Source organism: Pleurodeles waltl, chromosome 4_2 (assembly GCF_031143425.1).
Source record: "Pleurodeles waltl isolate 20211129_DDA chromosome 4_2, aPleWal1.hap1.20221129, whole genome shotgun sequence".
NCBI lineage: Eukaryota > Metazoa > Chordata > Amphibia > Caudata > Salamandridae > Pleurodeles > Pleurodeles waltl.
In genome coordinates, this window is record NC_090443.1 from 973,064,851 (window position 1) to 973,088,319 (window position 23,469).

General features: G+C 46.6%; 1 protein-coding gene across 1 annotated transcript in view; it reads right to left on the reverse strand.

Moving 5' to 3' along the window:
* LOC138293548 (E3 ubiquitin-protein ligase TRIM39-like) overlaps window positions 1–23,082 on the reverse strand; it is a 78,674-nt gene extending 55,592 nt beyond the window's left edge. The window contains exons 1-2 of the mRNA XM_069232810.1: window positions 22,650–23,082; window positions 11,885–11,980 (exon numbers count right to left, since the gene is read on the reverse strand). Of these exons, the coding sequence (XP_069088911.1) occupies window positions 11,885–11,980; window positions 22,650–23,063 (510 nt within the window). The 5' untranslated portion in view covers window positions 23,064–23,082. The remainder of the gene's footprint in view (window positions 1–11,884; window positions 11,981–22,649) is intronic.
* Window positions 23,083–23,469: the final 387 nt, after the last annotated feature.

Genomic DNA, 23,469 nt, shown 5'->3' on the forward strand with positions numbered 1-23,469 from the left:
GCAGCCAAGACTTATCTAAGAGACATGCAAAGCTCATGCAATAACACTGTAATCACACTGCACTTACACACATGAAAGTTCCACACAGTGTTACAAAAATAAAGGTACTTCATTGTAGTATCACAAATACTAAAAAACTGGAGAGGCAATTCCCCAACTGGAGGTAAGTAAACACACTATTATATACACATTAGCAATCAGTAAATAGCATAGAAAGCAATAGGCATTGGTAAAAGCAATAGCAAATAGTGAGGGCCCTAGGGGAGAGCCAAATCATATACTAAAAAAGTGGAATGTGAAAGGCAGTCCCCCACCCAAGGAAGTGAAATGAGTAAAAGGAGCTGTGTGGAACTAGTAGCGCCAGGAGGTGAGCACCAGAGTGACCCCGAGCGACCAGGAGAGGAGAAGTAAGTACCTGGTTTTCCCCAAAACCAACAGGAGGACTTTGGAAAAGGATTATACCCAACCAAGAATGGAAGAACCCAAAGGCGTACCTGACAGAAGAGGACCTGCAAAGGAAAGGGACCAAGTCCAGTTCGAGTTGGAGCCGTTGTGGCAGGAGACAATACCCACCCTTCTGTGGGTGCAGGAACAGGTCGACGGTGGACGAAGAAGATCAGCAGTGCAGCACAGGAAATGAAGAATAGTCCCAGAAGTGATGCAAGTAATGTCCCACGTCGCAGCCGAAATGCAGTCGGTTAGTGGTGATGGAGAACCACCAACAAGCCTTGGCAAATGCAAGAGTCGGAGAAGAAGGTTTGCAAGGCTGAAGAGGGCCAGCAACGTCCAGGGGACTCGAGCCAAGGAGAGGAGTCCAAAGTGACCCTCAGCAGCTGGGAGAGTCACACACAGAGGAGGCAGCCTCCACAGCAACCCACAGGCAGCAGGCACAGGAGTCGCAGTGAGGCCCTCTCAGCACACAGAGGAGTCCCATGTTGCAGTAGCAGGCAGGAGACTGTGCTTTCCAGGAAGGCGTGCTGGGGGCTGGGGCTGCACGGAGCCAGAAGATCCCTTGGAGGATGAACAAACAAGCCTTGGTAGCTGCAAGAGTCACTATGCACAGGGGTACTGTCCTGCCAGTAGAGGCAAGGACTTACCATCTCCCGAATTGGACAACCAGTAGAGAGGACCAAGGGGACCACCCCAGACCACCACCTGTGATGCAGGATCCACGCAGCTCCGGAGGAGAGAAGATCCACACAGCCAGTTGTCGTTGCAGTTAGTGCCTGCGGATGCTGGGGATTGACTCCTTCACTCCAAGGGAGATTCCTTCTTACTTCTTGTGCAGGCTGAAGGCTCATCGCCTTCAAATGATGAACAGCCGGGGAAATGTTGCAGTTGCTGAAAGGAGCCTGAAAAACAATGTTGCAGAGCGGAGTCACCGCTGAAGTTGCAGATTGTCAGTTCCTGGAGGGTCCAGTTGCAGTCCCAGTGGCCAGAAGATGAAGTAAACAATGCAGAGGAGTCCTGCTGGAATCTTGCACATCCACTCTGATGACCCACTAAAGAGGGAGACCCTAAATAGCCCGGGAAGGGGATTGGTCACCTAGCAGGATGGCCACCTATGAGGAGGGGGCTGTGACATCACCTACCTGACCTGGCCACTCAGATGGTCCCAGGGGCCACTGCCCACCTTGGATTCAAGATGGCAGAATCAAGTGGCCACCTGGAGGAGCCCTGGGCACCACCACTAGGGTGGTGATGGACAGGGGAGTGGTCACTCCCCTTTCCTTTGTCTAGTTTCACTCCAGAGCAGGGACTGGGCGTCCCTGGACTGGTGCAAACCGGTTTATGCAAAGAGGGCACCAAATGTGGTCCTCAAAGCATACCAGTGGCTTGGGGAGGCTACCCCTGCTAAGCCATGTAACACCTATTTCCAATAGAGAGGGTGTTACCTCCCTCTACCACAGGAAATCCTTTGTTCTGCCTTCGTTTGCCTGATCTGGTCAAGCAGCAGGAGGTCAGAAACTGGTCTGAGGAGTGGAAGCAGCGCAGCCTGCTCGGAAACTCCCCAGAGACTAGTAGGAACAATGCTGGGGGTCATCTAAGGAGCCCCCAGAGTGCATGGAATCATACAACAATACTGGCAACTGTATTGGGGTTTGATTCTGGCATGTCTGATACCAGACATGCCCAGGTTTGGCGTTACCGTTAAGTAGCTGGACACAGGTAGTGTGACCTGTGTCCAATGCAGGGGTAAAATGGCTTCCCCCAGTTAAGAAGTCCAGTGTAATGGAGCTGGAGTTCATAGAGGCACTTCTGGTCATGCAGGGGCACCGTGAGGGGTCGTGAGGGGAGCATGCACCTTTTAATGCAGGCTGCAACAGCAGGCCTTCAGGCACATTCTGACTGGGCTCCCATGGGTGGCATAATACATGCTCCAGCCCATGGGGAGCCCCTGGTGCCCCAATGCCCTGAGTACCTAAGTACCACATACAAGGGACTTAATGGAGGTACCAGTATGCCAATTGTGTGCAAAGTCCTAAGCAACCAAATTTAGAGGGAGGGAGCACAATCTCCTAGTTAGCAGGATATCAATGAAAACAATCAAAACACACTGACAGCAGGCAACAATTGGGGGTAACCATGCCACAAAGAGGGTACTTTCCTACACTATTGAACACTTAAATAGCACCACCACTGGCAGTGTCTAAGTGATGATAAATGCGCCAACTGCTGATGGTGCTTCCATGTTACAGTCCAGCCTTTTTTTTACAGCCTGAAGCAGGGCCAAGTGCACTAGTTCTCCTGGGGCATTCCAATCAGCTATGGTGTATCCATGTAAGAGAAGCTTAATGAAGGCATAAAATATGAAATGCCAGACTATGGCTGATAAATGAGACTGTTGAAAAATCTTGCAATGAGGATTGAGCAGAACAGAGATTGTCCTAGTTTGGTGGCTGAAGCTGAGCTGTGCCCATGTCATTTCAAGAATTAGAAATGCATATGTCCTAAAGAAGGGAATGCACATGTCCTGAAATGTGTTAAGATAATAGGGCATTTGGTTTCAACTTAATCAACTATTCATGGGTTAAAATTAATCAACAGTGCTGGAGCTCCTATGCTCAATTTATTACCCAGATTAACTCTGTTGGATGTTCTGTGGTTCACAGATCTATATGCAATGCAATGTCATGATTATATTGCTGAAACCTTGGTTTAGGAAGGATCTTACACCAGACTTGCACAGTCTGATGGGTGGATCGATAACTCCAGATCCATGCATACACAAGCCAACAGAGGTACACAATCATAGAGATGAAAAATGAAACAATAGTTCCACTATTGTTTCATTTTTTATCTACTGGCTCAGCCAGCAGTACAGGGAGGGGCGGGGCTGGCCCACGGGATTTGGAGTAGGGAGGAGGGGGAGTGCACTGAGTGCACATGTGTGTTTGGCAGGCCGTCTGAGGCCAACCAAACACACATAAGAACTTAGGTTTCTCCAAACCGGCTGTATACTCAGCCAGGCTGGTGAAACAGCACAGACCCCAGGCTTGTGTCTGAGCGGCAGTGACTACTGCTCAGACCAATCCTGATGCAGCTTACATGCTATTTTTAGCATGTAAGCAGCACCAGGATTGCTGGGGAGCCTGTGCTGGGTGTCCTAGTGAATAAATAGCAGGGGCACCACATGGAAGGAAGAGGATCGTGAGGCGGCAGTAGATGGAGATGGCGGTAATGTACTTTTTTTAAATTTACCTTTCCCCCTTTGTCTCTGTCCACATACATCCCTCCCCTCCCCTTGAGATTTGCAGCAGCCGCCGCTGCTATTAATGAACCCTCATCAATTCTAGTGATGGATTTATTAATACATGCACCCACAGGGCAACTTAGAGGTGCTCCCTGAAAACATACCAGCTGCTAGTGTATTGGTTACCTTGTTTTAGCCAGCCTGCCACTAATAGACATATTTCTGAACCCCAACAGTGAGAGCCTCAGCTCTCAGGTGGTCAGGAATAAAGCATGCTCTGGCAGGGGTGTTAGCACACCTCTCCCAACAGGATGACCTGCAAATCTGCATTCCAAGGCAGGGGCTTTAAAGAGCCACTCGCCCTTGGTATGCAGATCTGGCTTCTCTCAGAGGAGATGCCGACGCCCCCTGTCGCTAGGCCCACTTGTCACCTGGATGGGTGGGAAAATTAGTAGTCAGAGAGGCGTGTCCACCCTTCAGGTCAGTCCCACCCCTAAGGTGAGCTGACTGGTGCGGACACAAAATTTTAAAAGTCTGCCATCTTGGTGATGGCAGGACTAGGAACTCTGGGACACGGTTAGGCCCACTTCCCATGGGAAGTTGTCATATAGGAGGCGTAGTGACTCTAGGGCTAAATAGCCCACTTGTCCCCTGGATGGGTGGGAAAATTAGTAGTCAGAGAGGCGTGTCCACCCTTCAGGTCAGTCCCACCCCTAAGGTGAGCTGACTGGTGCGGACACAAAATTTAAAAAGTCTGCCATCTTGGTGATGGCAGGACTAGGAACTCTGGGACACGGTTAAGCCCACTTCCCATGGGAAGTTGTCATATAGGAGGCGTAGTGACTCTAGGGCTAAATAGCCCATCGGCTACTACCCTACACTCCACTAATGCCCCTAAATTCAGTTTTTAGGGGAGCCCCTGGCACCAGAAAATTCAGATCCTGACGACCTGAAAGAAGAAGAATGACACTAAAGAGATGCGAAAGTGATTCCTGAAGACCAGTGACTGACTCAGCATCAACCCTGCCAGCTAACTTCAACAATCATACGAAAGACGCCTCGTCCTGCAGCTGCCTGTGCATCCAAATGCCTGGGAGGACTGCCAGCCTTCACCTAAGAACCAGGAACTCTAGTGGAAGAGTGAACTGCTCCCCTGCATTCTTGCAGGCAACCCAAGAAGAACTGAGAGGACCCTGGACTGCCAAAACCTGATAGCATGCAGCACCACTGCACCTGTGTCTCCTAGCCAAAGCTGAAGTGGGCCAATGGTGTCAGCGTGGTTCCCAGGCCCTCCAGAGACAAAGCCCACCTAAAGTTCTCCCACTGTGGACTTCCCGACAACGTCTGCAGCCTTTTTGCTGGCCCCCCCATTCTACCGCAACTGCCTCCAGTGAAAGAAACATGATAGTCCACTGCACCTCTGCACCCGGCCACCACCAACCCAGGAGAAGAGGAAGAAAAGTGTCTCTACGTCCCCAAGCCTTGTGAGACCTGAGTCCAGTTGTTGGTTTGGTCATACTGGACACCCAGTCCACGCCCGCAGCCTCTTTCTGCAGGCCCCCTCTACCGGGACCGCCACCATTGACAGAAACCCGATGGTCCAAGACACCTCTGCACCCAGCCGCCGCTGAACAGAGGAGAAGAGGACCAAAGATGTCCCTACATCCCTGAGCATCGCAAGAACTGAATCCCCTTGTTCGTTCACACGGACTGGTCCCCCAGTCCCTACCTGCATTATCGTTCTGACCGGACCCATCCCCATTGACCTCAATGGGGCACCCAACGCTTAACTGCACCACTGCACCCAGCCACCCCCAGTGCCACCTAAGGTAACCTGTTGGTGTGGCCTAGGTCCCTGCCCTATACTCACCTTAAGTCTGGAAGATTGGTCCTGTAAGTCGCTGTGGAGTACCTGTTTGCCGTACATGTTTTCTCTCCAATAGGGTAACATTGCAGCTTCAGAAAATTGCAAAACATGCTTACATGATCATATTGATTCTGGTACCTAAATATATATATATTTATAATTTATAATTTATAAATTGGTGTGGATCTCCTTATTGAGTTGTGTATCTCATTTATTGACTGCATGCCTATAGCAAATGTCTAACACTCTTCTCTGATAAGCCTAAGGCTTACCCCCTAAGAGAGCCCCTTGGGATTGCTAGAGAAACCCCCTGTCCACTAGTAAGGGAACACCTGGACTCTTTGCACAGTATACCTCATTTTGGTTTACTGTACAAAGATCCAGCCTCCTACACTACCCATCCCCCTCCACTTCTGGGAAGAATCATAAATCTTGCTTCCCTTTGCTGCTTTTTACACTGAAATATAAAGCTGGAGCATAGACCATCCAGACTGGTCAACCAGCTTTTATTTACTTCCGGGGGTATATCCCTAAACATGTAAAGAACTTTCAGGAAGATAAGCATTTTTAAGACGTTACAACGCCCCACTATTGACAAATTTAGGTTATTAATTCTGCTTAAATCCTGTCTGATCTTCCCATACAGTGGAGCTATAGGATCCTGGATTTAGAGGGGACTTACCCTTTTTCCTGAAGACAACAATATTTGTATCCTCTCATGAGGGGTGAACTAGGCTTCCGTCTGTAGACTGAGGAAGGTAGCGGTCATCATGTCCTCAAGTTCTGGGAATTGCCAAATTAAGAACAGTCCTCTCTTCTCCACTCAAGGTGTTCCCACTAACGGAGCTAAGAAAGTTGGCATAATTATCTGACTGAGGAGAAATATCTTCTGCATAACGTTCTTCATGAAATTCTTTAAAAACAATAACAATCTCTGTGGGGCTTTCCATCTTCTGTCCTTGCTTGTCTACAGTGGCCTGTATCCCTTTCTATATCTCCTTCTATTTCGTGTGATATACCAATAGCCTACCAATATGTTTCCCATACTCATGTCATTCTGTTTAGTAACTCTTAAACTTGACAGCTACCTCTTTACTATAATACTGGTTGATTCTATCTTTACATACAGTGATGTTCTGCAGTGTGTCAGCACAGTCCCGACCTCCCATAATACACTTAGCCAGTGCTGCTTCTAAAAGTGAAAGGTCAGCATATAGGCCTTGAATCTGACTACGCCTCTGCTTCTGTTTAAAAAGGCTGCAGCTACGTGTTTTCCTCCTGAGACAGCCTTAATGAAATCGCTTACCATCTTATTAGCGGCAGTCCCCTGATTTACTGTCAGAAAGTCTCTGAACCATCTGTGCTTATATTCTACATAGTCTGCCTCTAAAAGGAGTTTCCTATCAAACATCCACATCCCACATGGCTCAGCTAAGCCTTTAATTGCACATTCAAGCACTAAAGGCTTATGATCTGAGAGTATCCTAGGAAAATATTTTAATTCCCAGTTGTCTGGTCACAGGTGCAGACATCAGAAAATAGTCCAGGCACACCAGTTTCTTCTGGGCAAAGGAGACAAATGTATACCCAGGGTTGAGGCCCTTCAATTTGTCCCATACATCGACCAGGCCATGATCTTTGACTAATTGTTGGACTGCTCTGAATACAGAGGGCTTCCTACCGGCACTTAAGTGGCACCCCCAAACTTCCCTCCAACAGATATATGTAATTTAAGATCCCTGCATAAGATGAGGGGCGCTGGCCAGAATGATAACTCCAGGGTAAGGTAATTGATGAGAGCGGGTTCATCTAGACTGGTGCCATACACAGAGCATAGGGTAAACTTCCTCCCGCCTACCCATAGTTTCGAGATAACCCACCTCCCTGATTTATCATCCAAACTTCTATTCACTTTGTAGGTCATTTTGCTAGCAATAATAGATACCATTCCCCAAGAGGTCATCCTCTGGGTAGTACAACAAAAGAGTGAGTACCTGAGGCCCCCCAGCAACTTCCTTCTCCTCCCCACGGGATGTGAATATCCTGTATACAAATAATATCAGGCTTTCAGGTCTAGTGCCGTTTAACCCCTCTTACGCCTATCATTCAAACAACAAGCATTGATCCTGCCGATTCATATGTTGCTTTGATAATTCGGTTTACTCTGAGGCATTTAATATTCCTACGCCAGGAATCAGCCAAAGATATAGTTTCCTTGCTACTTCAAAAATATCCTTAAGCACCTCATCCTGCCATTCGTAAAGATGCAGCTTAGCTTGTCCAACAACTTTCCCTGCTGTAAAAAACTCTTGTGTCCCAACCCTCCCCCTCCTCCACCTGCCCCTGTCCCACTCCCTCAACCCACCCTCCCCTTCCCACTAGCCTCCCTCATCAAGCACCCCCCACCACCCAAATGGGGCAACTGGGCCCTCAACGGGCTGTGGATGGTAGTGTACCCCCCTCCCCAGGCATGCTCCTAAAAGACTCAACAAAAATCTTCACCTCATGAAAAAGTGTGCCTACAAACTACCGTCTAATGGTTGGCAATTGCATAACCCCATCAGAGTGAAAAACATTACATTACAACATTATTATCATCATCATTGAGCAACCACCAACCGTCACTCCATCAATATTACTGTTCTTACCACTCCAAAACTTTACTCAAGAACACGGCGGATCACCCCATCACACTAATATTGCTTATTAAGGGATAAAATGCTTCAAGCCCTCCACGCCCTGTGTTACCCAAGGCTCTCAAGAAAGTCTTTTGCCTTGACCTTAGAAGCAAAAAATAGGCCTTGTCCTGCCAAATGACCTTTAACTTAGCAGGGTTCATAAAAACACCTGTGCTCTTTTGGATTGGATAGGTTGGATCAACTGCCTCAGGAGCCACCACCTTTCCACCATTGCGTGACAAAAGTCTAGTTTGGCAAAAAACGCGTGTCCATCAGCCTACTGCTTTGAGTCAGTGTGAGCCTTTTTGAAGATGGCCTGCCGGAGAAGAAAGTCGCTGAAGAATACTAAGATAGGCCTTGGCTTGCCACCCTCGTGCACATGGCGCCGATGTTGCTTAAAAGGAAACCTATGTGCTCTCTGGACCTCAAAGTCCCAGTTCCACTCTGCTAGATCTGGAAAGGCTTTCTTGAATAGACCAATAATGAACTTGTGAGCGTCATCTTTCTCCGGCCCTTCTGTAACCCCACGGAACCTCCGGTTATTACGCTTTAGCCTATTTTCAAGCTCCTTGGGCTTCCATTAGGTACCCGTCAATTGTGATTCATGCTCTGTCACCACCTTCTGATTCATTAGCAGGTCCCCCTCTATGGCTATTACTCTGTTCTCCATTTCAATCATTTTATCAGAAAATTCAGAGCATGCTTTTTCTGCTTTTGCAACTTTTCGTAATACGCCTTGCAGTTTTCTACTGGCGGCCTGTGCCCTTCGACTATCAGCCCTGGTTTCCTCCCGGTGGGTCATAATTCCCTGATAACATAGTCTCTAAAGTGGTAGGGTCAGCTGAGGCCATATCCTTTAGCCCTCCTCCGCCTGGGCAGATGACGAGTTCTCTTTCCACCTTGGCACTACTGAATAATCCTATTTTAAGCTAGCCTTTCCTCAGTGTTCCAGATTCAGCGTGTGCCAGGGGGGCTTTTCACCAGAACTGTCCGAGAGGGCCTCCTCCCTTCACTCACCTCATTGGAGCAGCTTAAAACACTGCTCCTGCCTCCCATCCTAGCCATCTCAACTATGTCTTCTCCAGACCAATCAGATTGATCCAACAGTGAAAAAAATGTTCCACTAAATCGGCCTCTGCCCCAGTCTTAACAAATACATTTTTGTTCGTTTTGTGGCTTTTCCTTTTCCCAAGAATAACCTCCCCGGTCTTTTGACTAGAAGTTTGCTCTCATGGGGTCTGTCACCACACTATGGGTGTTTCTTATCGTACGCCCAATTTCTGGTCCCCCACTTAAGGCAACATCAACCGCCTGTATAGAAGCATCCATAATGCTGCAATCATTCCCCATATCCCCCCTCGGGCTAGATGGTGAAATAAACCAGGCCACGTAAGAGCAAAAGGCCACTTTCAATAGGACAGGTATGCAGTTCTGAAACTTCATTAAAACATTTTACAATTTTAAATTAATCGCCTCACTAATACAGTAAACACAAACCTAACACCCGACCCATAAACCTCCACCCCAACAATAAAAGGCACCAAATCATTCTTACAACTTTAAATCTTCACCATCCCCTTTCTTTCATCCACAGCCTTCGCCAACCCCCCTCACTCAACTATGGCTCCCCTGTGTCCCTCTGCCAAAGTTAATTCTACAGTGCCCCCAACCCTTCCGGCTTGTCGTGAGCATCTTACTACTTGCCACCTGCCCAAAGCGACAACCTAAAGCCCCAGACCTGCAAAACCCCAAAAGCCAACCTGAAGAAAATAATCTACAAAGGGAGGGACAAGGAAACACACTGATTGGAATCCTCACTAGAGGACCACAGGGTCGGAATGACGCAAAATGGCCCTCAGCTCTCTAACAGACACCCTCACCCCACCCCGCGTACAAACCCCACCAATCCTAACCCCTGAGGCCTGGACTTCACCACCCACCCGGAGACACTCGGGGGTGGACATCCTGTGGAGCCCACATGTTAGTACTTTGTGAGTCACTTAGCGGAGGGGGCGGGGAGTAACGGTTTGTGACAAAGTACTCATAATTGGTCTGCGGGAGTTGTTGTTACCTCGGTCCCTGCTTCCTTACACACCCCAGGAGCCTCTGGCTGCTGATATCCAGGCCCTGGTGCTTCGAGGCTGGGGATACTTCCGATATCTGAGAAGGCTGAGAGGGCTCTTTCCCAGTTGTCATTGACCTTTGTTCCCGGCCCATTCTCCTAAAAAACTCCATCGCTGACCTATCAGAGTCTGGTCCCCAGGGCCTATCTTTTCTGGTGCTGTGCCTTCATTAGCCCCCCCTTTAAGGAAGGGATTTGCCCACGCACTGTTGTGTTCCCGATTGGGTTCCCTGTCCGAGATTTTGAGGCCACCAGCTGTTTTGGGGTCCATCCTGGCTGCCAGGGATTGAGAGTTCTTCCAACGCTGCTTCCGAGCTATGTATGCCCACAGTCGCCCCAAAATAGGCTTGGCCAGCTAATCAAATGTTGAGGCACACACTGCTCTTGGCCACCTGCGCCCACAACAAGTAGACGCTCAGCGGCCGGCGGGCATACCGGGCAGGGGGAGTAGCCACCACACACCTTCGCCATCCTGTCCCCAGTACTGTTGTTGCACTTGTAGTTGTACAAACTCACAGAGGGAAATCTTCACTCCATGCATACACAAACTCACAGAGGCACACACCCATGCATGCACATACTCACACACAGATGCATTTAAAATCTCACAGATGTATAACTCCAAACCCATGCATACACAAACTCACAGAGGCACTGAATCATACAGATGTATACATGCACAGTCACGCACATATCCATAGACAGTTGTACACAATTATGAATGAATATCTCCAGACCGTGTATACACAAACCCTGCAAATCCCCACTCTCACATAGGCGCACACATACTCACGCAGAGATGCATATGTAATCTCACTGATGTATAACTTCAGGCTTATGCACACACAAGCTCACAGAAGCATACACTCATACAGATGCACGTTTTTTGCACTCTCATAAATACCACCAGACCTTGCAATATGCAAACCCATAGACAGACATTCACATATGCAAGTACAACCCCAAAGCCTATAAATCCAGACCAACCCTCAAGCACATATGTACACATATGAGCACAAGCCCCTGGATACTCTATGGCTCAAAATCCATCCATTCATGCACAGACACACAGAAACACTCACCCATGCCCAAAAATCACACAAACATAGAGATGCGCAGACATGCATGCACTCCCACAGAGAACTCCAGGACCATCGCTACATGAACACATACTTAGACATGTACACCTAAGCGTAAACATGCACACAAACAAATACACACACACACACACACACACTTTGGTACATACTCACACCTAGATAATGCCACACCTGTGTCCATATACACTAACACCCATCATGTAAGTCTGTAAGAACCACCTTAAAGTCAGAAGAGTAATGCTTGTGTTTATTTATTTTAGCACGTTCCTGTGGCCGAGTTCAACCCCATTATCCAAACACAGTGTATATTTATCTGGTGGGGACCATGACCCAGTCTGCAGGGTGACTCGTCAGCCTCTGTGTGCCCACACAAGGACATGTGCACAGACATATACAGACACAGGTTTCATTAAAGACACTCACTTTCATGGTTTTATATTGTTCTTCTTTCTTTACTTTAGACTCCAGAAAATATTCCTTCTCTTTCTTCAGAAGACACAGCCACTCTTGAAGTTTTACCTGGAGAGATGAAAGTGCAAGAAATATGTGTAGATCTATGGAGTGCAGTCTTATTTACAAAAAGAGTCACTACAGCACCTGCAACATGTTAATGTATGACTGTATGTACCAGTCAAATATTAATATTGTAAGTACCACCCAAGCATAATCAGATTGCAAGTACCAGCCACACATGCCAAAACTGTAAGCATTAGCTCCAAGTACCACAGATAGGGACACAGACAACAGCATCACTTCTTTGGTCCTATTCTTGCCTAGAAGGACCTCACACCTGAAATCCTGTTCCATGCAAACTAGTTTCATCACTGGCACTTACAGCTACTTGATAAAGAAACTGTGCACACTTTATGCCTAACTGCATGGAAACATTTTGACTTCACACTACTTTAAAGAACAAACTTTGTCCTAGTGACATTATCAAAGTATCGGGGAACAGCAACATTTTTTTATAAGTGCAATAACTGAGTATGCAGCTCATATACCAACAATAAAGAGAAAACATTTTGGGACTCAAAGCATGAAAAAAGGCACGTTATCTGTGAATTTTTCAATTGATGCTCATTAATACGTTCTGTGCAGGGATACAACCTAGAATCAACCTTCAACCAGGTCCACACCCTCTTTCACAGATATCCTGGATGACCTCATATCTGAAATTAGCCCCTTCCACACGTAGATCACACTCAAAACGGGACAGGAGAGGCTTGCAGTCATACACAGGACATTCTGACCCTCACTCTTAGTAAAACTACTAAACCCAACTCTTTCAAGCTCATCTCCTGCTTCCCTCCATCAGTCTCCAAAATAGCATCCTTTTGACTGATCTACAGATGATCCGGACCAAACAAGCACTGATAAACAATCTCAGACATGATTACTTCTGCCTCCATCCAACGCAACCACCCACATTCTTCACAGACGTCCACCTCCCCAACACCACCAGTGCAAAATGGATGAAGGAAGCTTTCTACGCACTTATTTACACACTGGAAATAAAACAACTAATGAATAACACAACACAAAGGCACCACACCAGGCATCATTCAATCAGCCTTTCCTAGTAAGTGCAGCTAGACACCCATAGCTCTCTACTGGACCAACCAAATTTCCCTTCTCAATTGGACTGACTAGCTTGCCATCTACTTCATCATCAAATATACTACAGCAGAGTATCAAGGACAACCAAGAAGAAGAAAAATAACCAACCACTCTATCAAAGACATGCTTCTGTAAAGCATTCAAGAACTTGCCAAAGTCCACCATAGATGTCAGAGAGTAACAACTATAAATAAGCCATACGAAAACAGAAGTCAAACACTCTACTAATAACACTGACTCTACCTGCAGACCCTTCATCATAGCAGCTAAGTCCTTTTTACTACAAAACCACCATCAGTGAGGTAACCGACAGAAGCAAAGCCATGTTAAAGGCTGTCAAACATTGAACCAATCCTCTCCCAAAACCCAGAGTCCCTGCATCAGTCGACACAGGCGATGCCATCAAACTCTTCTTCCTCTGCTTCCAGCAATCCCCATTGCCACTCCCCCCAATGGACCGTCTTCAAACCAGCCTCGCACATGGATCTTCCTAATATCCTAAACTCTAGTTTAGGGAACCTCAGATGAAGTGGAGACCCTTCCTTCATCCATCATCAAATTGCTCTAAGGAGAAGCCCTTAAGCTCTTCTACCACATTGTCAACATCTCCCTTATCCAAGGAACACTCTCAGACACTCTTAAGAGAAGACAGATTTTTCCACTGCTATAGAAACCATCCCTGGGCCCAGCCAACCTCACACACTTCTGACCTATTGCCTACCTTCCATCTGTAGGGATAATCAACAAGACAGCAGTTGTCACACTCTAGAGGAGCACATCAGCGAGACTAACCTTCTACAGGACTAGCAATCTGTCATCGGAGCATGCTGCAGCACTGGGACAGCCACACTCCAAGCAGTCAACAACACCCTCCTCCTCCTCCTCGACAAGAAAAGCCCCTGACCTCACGGTCCTGTTCCTGAACCTCTCTGCAGCCTTTGACACAGACAACCATCTAGCTCTGATGAACACCCTGGAAAAACGAGTTGGAGTTTCAGGCACTGTCCTGGCATGGTTCAAATCCTACCTCACCAACTTGGGCCATTTCATGCAAATAGATCTATAATATCACAGAAATTCCCCGTCTTCAGTGGTGCACCTCAGGGCTTCACCCTTACTTCGCCTTTAACCACTCACTACATGGCATCTCTCGGATCCATGCCTACAGACAGCAGCATCACCATCTAGCAATATACAGATGATAGACAACGATATATACAAATATTTTCACTTAACCACATGATCTCGATCACATCCAGTCTTGAATGTCAACTAATGTACTAAAGTTAAACCCCAGTAATGCTGAATTCTTCCTGTATGCCACCAGCATAAAACAGCCACAGATTTAAGGCTTTCCAACTTAAACCATTCATTTTCTACACCCACCCTCGACACAGATCTTTCATTCAAGCAACATATTGCAAAGAAAACCAAGAAAGCTTGATTCCAGTTTTCTCTTTTGAAAAAAGTAAAGTTGGTTATCCTGGAAGATGACTTCAGAACGTACGTACAAGCCTTCTCACATGGGGGCAGAGGCAAGGCCTTGTTCATCAGTCTCCCCAACTCCACCTTAGCACCCCCGAAAGGCATCCTACATGAAGCAGCATAGTCATCGAGGTTTTGGTCTCTACATTAAAAGACCTATACTGGCTCTCCTTTCCAGCCCAGATCATTTTCAAGGTCATTTGCATCACTTATAAAGCGCTCACCAACAAGACACCAGCTTACCTAGCAAACAAAATATCCACGTCTAGGGGTCAACATCAAACCAGAAGAGTGGGTATCACCAGACTGGAGACAAAACAATTTAGAAAAATGCTGAAAACACATCTCTTCAAGGAGCACTTACTCCTGACCCGACCAGCTACCCTTTACATTCTCCAACAATTGTATCTTCCCAAGGGCCATCCCCTCAGTTTAGTGCTCTGTATCCAAACTGTAAGTATTGCCCATCTATAGTAAGACTGTAAATACCAATGACAGATATCAAAATTGTATATTCTGGCCACGCATATACATATTGTTCTTGAATATGTTACATCTACACCCCCTTGACCGATAAACCATATCTGGGCCTTGTCCTATACAGGTGCCAGCCACATGCAGAATCTGTGAAAGAACAGACAGACAAAAAATAATCACAGTCTATGACAAATAACAGGGCACAGGAAGAGTGCAGGCCCCATCCCCAGTCAGGGTCTGTGACAAAGAACAGACGGGCACAGCGAGAGAGGAGGTGCCAGCCTCATTAAAGATCTGGAACAGAGAGAACACAACCAAAACGAGAGAGCAGGCACTTAACGTGTATAGGGTCTGTGACAGAGAAGTCACCGGAAGTGAACAGTTACCAGCCTCTTACAGGGTCTGTACAGAGAACAGACATATTGAGAGCAGGTACCAGACTCATACAGGATGTCTGATGGAGAACAGACAGGCACAGCAGTAAAACAAACAGCCCATAAAATGGTGTGTGACAGAGAAACCAGACAACTAAAGTGAGAGAGCAGCCACAAGCCTCATACAGAGTAAAAGAAATTCTAGCTTATGCATCAAGACTTTTCAATTCTATTAAGGACACGGAGGCGAGGATTATGCTATCTCTTTCTTTACTGTCTTAAATAGCACCTTGGTTGATTTCAGGTCAAGATGGAGTACCCCAGGTATTTCGCAACAAGCTGCGGATTACATCAAACAGGCCTGGGCCGGTAGTACCCTTAAAAGATATGAATCAGCCTGGCGCAGATGGCATAGTTGGTGTGATGGAAGAGGTGTCAATCCGGTGGAAGCACATATTGACTTGATGATTAACTTCCTAGCGGAATTAGCACGTTCAGGTTTAGCATATCGGACGATCAATAATTTTAGATCGGCCATTTCAGCGGGGCATTTACTTTTTGAAGGTAAACCCGTAGGAGAACATCCTTTAATTTGTAAATTGCTGAGGGGTATACGTCTCTCTAAACCTCCTCATGCAAAATATTCAGTGTTATGGGATGTAAATGTTATTCTAAAATTCTTAGATTCTTGGCCTGCAAATAGGTATTTGTCTCGCAAACAGCTTTCGGCTAAATTGCCCATGCTTTTATGTCTCATCTCTTGTAAGAGAGTGTCAGATGTCAGGGCGCTAGTATATTCCCCAGAGGGAGTTACCTTTACAGTGACAAGAAGGACTAAAACGAATTACAGGTCAGTATCATATCCAGTGTATCCTGTCAATTCTAAGTTATGTGTAGTTCAATGTTTAAAGGAATATGAAGCTGTTACAGAAGAGTTTAGACATGATGTTGAAGGTCAATTGTTAATTTCTTTACAAAAGCCTTTTAAACCAGTCACTTCAGCTACCATAGCTAGATGGATGAGATGGTTAATGAATGAAGTGGGTATAGATACCAATCATTTTGAAGCTCATTCTGCTAGAGGAGCTATGGCCTCTAAATCATATGCACTTGGTTCCCGCTTGGAAGACATTATGAAGGCTGCGGATTGGTCTTCAGAAAATACATTTCGTAAGTTTTATCATAAACCTGTGTTGGATGTAGCATCTGTAGTAATGGAGCAGCTTTAAACTAGCATAATTGGAGCCTCCGGTCCTGACATAGAATAAAAAAAATTCTAGCTTACGCGTCAAGAATTTTCAATTCTATTAAGGACACGGAGGCGAGGATTATCCCACGCTTAGGAACAATTGTTATTGAGTAAAAAATTAACTGTTGAAGTTGATGATTTATTGTTATTTTAACCACCCAATTTAAAGTCATTTATATGGATATCTATTTTATTGAAATGTATTCAATTTATTTTGGATATAACCTACCTGTTTAATTATTTATAGGTTCTGATCAGAAGAGCTCCTGAATTCTCTCGACTTAATGAAAAGTGTCGTGCATAAGCTACTTCCTGGGACTGTTCTTCCCTTCGAGTTGGATTCTTCAAGTTCTTGTTATCCGGCGGGAGTGGATGTTCCTGACTCCTGAATTTCTAGTCTGATGTAAGAAGTTTCGTTTTCAATTTGAACTGTATCTGATTTGACCAAAGAAAGAGGAAGTGACGTTGAGGGTCAAGAGTCTTAAGGACAGAGGTCATGCTTGGTGATTGGGCCATGTGACATTATGTGAGGCATCATGGGATGTATAGTTTTTTGTTTATTTGTATCTGATTGGCTGCTATTTAAGACAGTAAAGAAAGAGATTGCATAATCGGAGCCTCCAGTCCTGACATAGAATTTGCAACAGAGAACACACAGGCACAACAAGATAACAGGCAGCAAGCGTCATACAGGATCTGTGAAAGAGAACAGACAGCAGGCACCATACAGAGTAGAAGACAAGAAACAGGAGCCAGAGAGAGAGCAAATACCAGCAGGGTATATGCCACTAGTCAGGCACGTGCCCACAGAGAAAGTCTGCATCGGAGCAGTTTCCTGTCCTTTCCAAGGTCTGAACCAAGAATCAGACGCCAGCCTCTTACAGGATCTGCAACAGAAAACAGGCAACAGACTCATAAAGGGTCTGTGACAAACAACCTGCCAAAACGAGAGAGCAGACACCAGTCCTTTGTAGGGTCTGCAAGTGGGAACAGGCACCAACCTCATACAGGGCTGCAGCTGGGAACAGGCAGGATTAGTAAGCCAGCAGGCAACATGCTGATACAGTCTGCAAGAAGGAACAGGCAGCCAGGAGAGCAGGCACTGGCCCCAAGCAGGATCAATGACAGAAGAGCAGCAGTCAGAAAGAGACCACGAACAGTAGGGTCAACCGTTTTTTGCACTGTGTCCACGTAACAATCTGCTTCCGTTTTACTCTCCTGGCCTGGAATATCTTGTACAGGAAACCTGTAGCACAAGTCTCCTGACAAGTGCTTCACATATGGCGTGCTGCTCTCCAGCAGAGGACGAGATGAAGTCTGCCCAGAATGATCTTACTTTTAACCTGAGTGGATCCCTGTCCCATGACCAGCCCATGCCACTACCGAAGGGTTGTGGTAGCCGAGTAGAGTAGTGGGGTAAATGACACCTCAAGCTCGGAGAGGAGAGCGCCTTCTGACACTACCATCTTGACTCTGAGTTGTATGTCAGATCTGGGCTCCATCTGAATGTATGTGAAGCATACATGTTTTGACACAGATGTGTATAGCTCTGCATTACAATTAGCAGGGCATCACAGTGCTGTCAGGCTCAGGTAACTTCACGCCCAGATCTATAGGATGTAGAGCTTGTGAACATGTGAGGTGAGGTTCCAATGGTGGTGATGGGGGTCTTGGTGTGTGAAACGCTTTTTGTTGTAGAGTGAGTCTCAGTTGTAGTTAGTGCCTATAGTTTCCCTTCTCTTTGTATCGCCTCACCCTTTCACTGCTTCCCACCCTTCATTAGAATGTTTAAGGGACATATACAAGTGTCTGAGTTGAAACCCTATCCATATGGAAGAAGAGATCGTTTGTGGTTCACTCCCAAATTCATTGGTTCCCTCCAAAAGTCTGGGGCTAACTATGAATCTGACTGGACAATTGGAGTGGAGCTAACTATCATAGGACAGGATATACACTGTCCCCTTTTAACTTTAATAAGTTCTGCATAGCATTAAAGAGAAAGGCAAAGACTAGAGACAGGAATCTTGGCTCTCTCACTTCTATAGGTGAGCACCAGACCCCATGGATTGAGGAAGAAGCTCTGTGGCTGCTGGAGGACCCAGGAGGTGGGCTGCCTGCGAGGAGACGACTTGCCTGGATCACCCAGAGCCCAGGTCCAGTGTTCAGCAACTAGAGGAAAGAAGGTTGAAGACTCTGAGCCTTTAATCACAGCCCAGACTGATGTTCACTCATCCTGTGAGGGATCCCCAAAGCTGGCATACTTCATACAGCAAAGGCTACAGGAGAACTTAATAAAGATGTAAGCCTGCCACGTGTGGACCATGCACTTCCCGTTGTGCTTGATGAACCCTGCATTGCTGAGGAGGCATCTGCACCGCACCCCTCGTGACTCTGTGTGCCTCACAATGCATTGCTACAACTCTTCTGCTGTCTTCGATGACCATCTGAGCCTGTGTGCTTCACCCTTCATTACTGCACCACGACCATGTGACCGCATGTCACACACTGCATTTTGCACCTCTCCTGCCGTGTCTGATGACCATGGTTGCACATGTGATACACCCCTGCATTGCTGCATGAAGTCTTCTGACACCAATGACTGTCTGAGCCCATGCACAACACACTGCACTGCCACTCTGAATCTATTCAGTACAGCTTGAGATCCCAAAACACGCACACACATACATACACACATCCCTTCTGATCTTCTGCGTCCGCCTCTAAAGATCAAGGTATGCAGCATGTGACCTCAGCGCTCCGACAGGCCCACTTTGTGCTCTTTTGCAGCTTCGTATATAGCTCTCATAGAATGTATTCACTTACGATCCCTAAACACCCACAAACATACTTTGTGATTTTGGGCTGCTTTCTCTAGGGGATCCTTAGGGTTCATTTTGATTCCTGAATACCCAGAGACGTATCTTATGCTCTTCTACAGCCTCTTCTTTGAGGTTCATAGTGCACAACCTGTGATCCCTGAAAGCTGATGTACATGCCTTGTACTCCTCTGTGAGACTCACGGAGTGACTTCACTTGTGACCCCTGACCACCAACATAAACACTAAGGCCCGAATTTAAGAAAAGTGGCGGTGCATCCAATGCAGCATCACTTTTCTTGCGCCCCTTAGTTCCCCCTGCCGCCACCACGTGTGTGCTGTATTTAATAAATGGTGCACCATGACGCAGGACAGGGCCAACAGAATCAACATGTTTAACACTATTGATGTACTGTGCAGGATTAGCCTGCAGAGTAAATAGGGGCCCATTGAAAACAATGGTATGCCCCCTTTTAACGCATGCTCTGTGCATGAGTTAAAAATAGTTGCTAAAAATGGCGCAGTGGAATCTCTTAGATTCCACAGTGCCATTTTGCTGTCTCCTTAACGGGGGAACCCCCACCATGCATACACTATGCCTGGCACAGGCATAATGTGGCCGAAAGGATTACAAAGTGGCGCAATGCATGTATTGTGCCACTTTGTAAATATGGCGTTGAGAATTTTGCCTCATTGGGCCACATTAGCGTCATAAAAAATGATGCTAATGTGGTACAAGAAGGCGCTAGGCCCTCTTAAATCTGAGCCTAAGTGCTCTTGGGCACCCTTCTGTATGGGATACATGGGGGAGCTATGATCTATGGGGTCCACAGGGTGAATCTTCATCTCTTAAGACACCAAAGCATAATTTGTTACCTCTTAAAGACTTCACGAGTGAATTTACTTGTGACCCCTGAACACTCACAGACATACATTGTGCTCCTCTGTAGTTTCTTCATCTGTGGAACTTGCAGAATATCTTCACTTGTGAATCCTGAACACACACGTACACACCTTGTACAGGCTACTTTTGGTGCCCAGGGGTGCATTATGATCGGTAAACATCCACACACACACCAAGATCTCTTCAGCAGCCTTCTCTATTGACACTAGGAGTGCCTTTTGATTCCCTGAACATCGACATACATACCCTGTTCTCTTGTTTCCTTCTGCAGCCTCCTCAGTGGCATACACCTATAGGATACCAGAAGACTCTATGCCACCCGGATACAACTTTTGTTTTCTTGGCTTTTCATTTAACTTATCAGTGCATTCTGGGAGTTGTGGTCATGGTTGATGTTACTTGACCCTGTTGTTAAAATACAACCATGATTTGTAAAAGCAAAGTCCAGGAATGGAAAAGTGGTGTGTCAGCCACACCTGGGTCTGGTGACCCTATGCAAAGGGTGACTTGTGATCTCTGAACACTCACGTACATAGCTTGTGCTCTCCAACTGCCCCTTGGTGTAGCTTATCGAGCGACTTTGTGATCTCTCAGTTACCACAGACATACCATGTGTTCTTCACATGTTATTCCAGAACACCCACACACACCTTATGCTCCTTTGCAGGTTCCTCAGTGGAGCTCACAATCTGACTTTGTGATCCATGAATGGCCACAGGCGTACCTTGTCCTCTTTTCGAGTCCCTTCTGTAAGGCTTGCAAAACATACGATCCCTAAACTCCGACATAAATAATTTGTATTCCTTTGTGGGACTCATGGTGTGTCTTTATTAGTGACCTCTGAAAACTCACATACCTTGTGCTCTTTGATAATGATCTGTGTGGGACTCACAGGGTGTCTTTGATCCCTGAACGCCCAGAGACACTGCATCTTATGTGAGACTCCAGCCGTGTATTTACTTGTGAATCCTGAACACCCACACACATACCGTGTGCTCCTCTGCATCCTCCTCTATGGGGCACACAGAATGACTCTTGACCTATGAATATTTGCACACATAGGTCATGCTCTATGGCTGCCTCATTGATGGGGCTCACGGAGTGACTATGTGACCCCTGAATTTACACCCACATACCTGTGATCCTCACTTACAGTTCCAGAACACACATACACCTTGCACTCCTGCAACCTCCTCTATGGGGCTAACAGAGGGACCTTGTGATCCCTGAAAACCCTCACGCACACCTTATGCTCTTCTGCATCCTCCTCTATGGGGCACACAGAGGGACCTTGTGATCCCTGAACACACACACCTTATGCTCTTCTGCATCCTCCTCTATGGGGCTAACAGAGGGACCTTGTGATCCCTGAAAACCCTCACGCACACCTTATGCTCTTCTGCATCCTCCTCTATGGGGCACACAGAGGGACCTTGTGATCCCTGAAAACCCTCACGCACACCTTATGCTCGTCTGCATCCTCCTCTATGGGGCACAGTGACTTGTAACCTCTGAACAATTGCACACATGGGCCCAGATTTAAGAAAAGTGTTGCTTCAAATTGTGACACACCACTTTTCTTGCACCACCCCTGCCCCTCCCCCCCAACGCCACCATGTGTGCACCATATTTAAGATACGGCGCACCATGGTGGTATCAGGAACAATAGTGTCAACATTTTTTACGCTATTGTGGCGCTTTGCTCCATTAGAGTCAAAGATTCTGATGCTAATGGAGCAAAGTGCAAGGAGGCCCATTGAGTCCAATGGGTGCGTCCTTTTAACCCTTGCTTTAAGCAGGCATTAAACCATGATGCCAAAAATGGCGCAATGAAATCTTGTAGATTTAATTGCGCCATTTTTACGAGCCTCCTTGCGCTAGAACACCCCATTTGCATACATTACGCATGGCGCATGCATAATGTGGCGCAAAGGGTCGCAAAGTGGCACAATGTATGCATTGCACCACTTTATAGATATGGCGAGGCGTTTCTTGCAATCTAACGCCACATTAACATCAGAAAAATTATGCTAATGTGGCGTTAGACGGCGCAAGGCCACCCTTAAATTTGGGCCATAGTTTGTGCTCTCTTGCTGCCTCCTTGATGGGGCCCAGAGAGTGACTATGAGATCCCAGAATTTCCATCCACATACCCTGTGATCTCCACCTGTAGTTCCAGAACACACACACACCTTGTACTATTTTGCAGGCTCTTCAATGTGGCTCAGAGTGAGACTCTGTGATCCCTGAATGCCCACAGACGTACCTTGTACTCCTCTGCAGCCTCCTCTACAGGGCTTGCTGAGTGCGTTTTATGCTCTTTGGACTCTCGGCAGACCCAGCATATCATCCTTTGATCCTCTGCACAGAACAGCCTCAGTTTCTCTCCATGCTTCTCACACAGATTCTCCTCCTGGGGCCTCGCAGGGGTCAGGAGGAGCTGTTTTGCAATTTCCACCACGTTCCCCAGTTGCCTGTTGGGTCGGAGGTTTTTCCCGGGAGATGTTGCTCTGCACTGTGGACAGGGGGAGTTTTCATCTGTTTCCTCCCAGGACTGAGTGATGCAGGAGCGACAGAAGTTGTGTCCACAATCAGTCATCACAGGATCAGTAAAATAATCCAAACAGATGGAACAAGTGGCCTCTTCCTTGAGGTTCCCGAGCTGAGCTGTTGCCGCCATGATTCAGAAATGCAGGAAGTAAACATACGTTTGAGTTTCTCTTTCTTAGAGAAGTGGGTGTGTCTGTGTGTCTTCCCCTCTCTGTGTGCTGGGACTTCCGGGGTCATGTGAGAGTCACAGAGCAGGAGGGAACTGACTCCTCTCTGCAGCCTGTGCTTTACCTCCAGGTCTGACACTTTTCTCAGCTAAATATCTGTCACTTGGTTTTGTTCTTAGATCCTGCAAGTGCCAGGAGCTGCACTTAAATGCAATTTTCTGTAAACTCCTCTGCATTATTTTTAATATGTCAATTCTATATCTGTTGATTATAATAATCTTTAAAATACTTTTGAAGCAATTCCTTCATGCAGTTGCTATTTTAGGTTTATGTTTCAAAGCCTGTGAAATACCTGATTTTGCTGCTTTT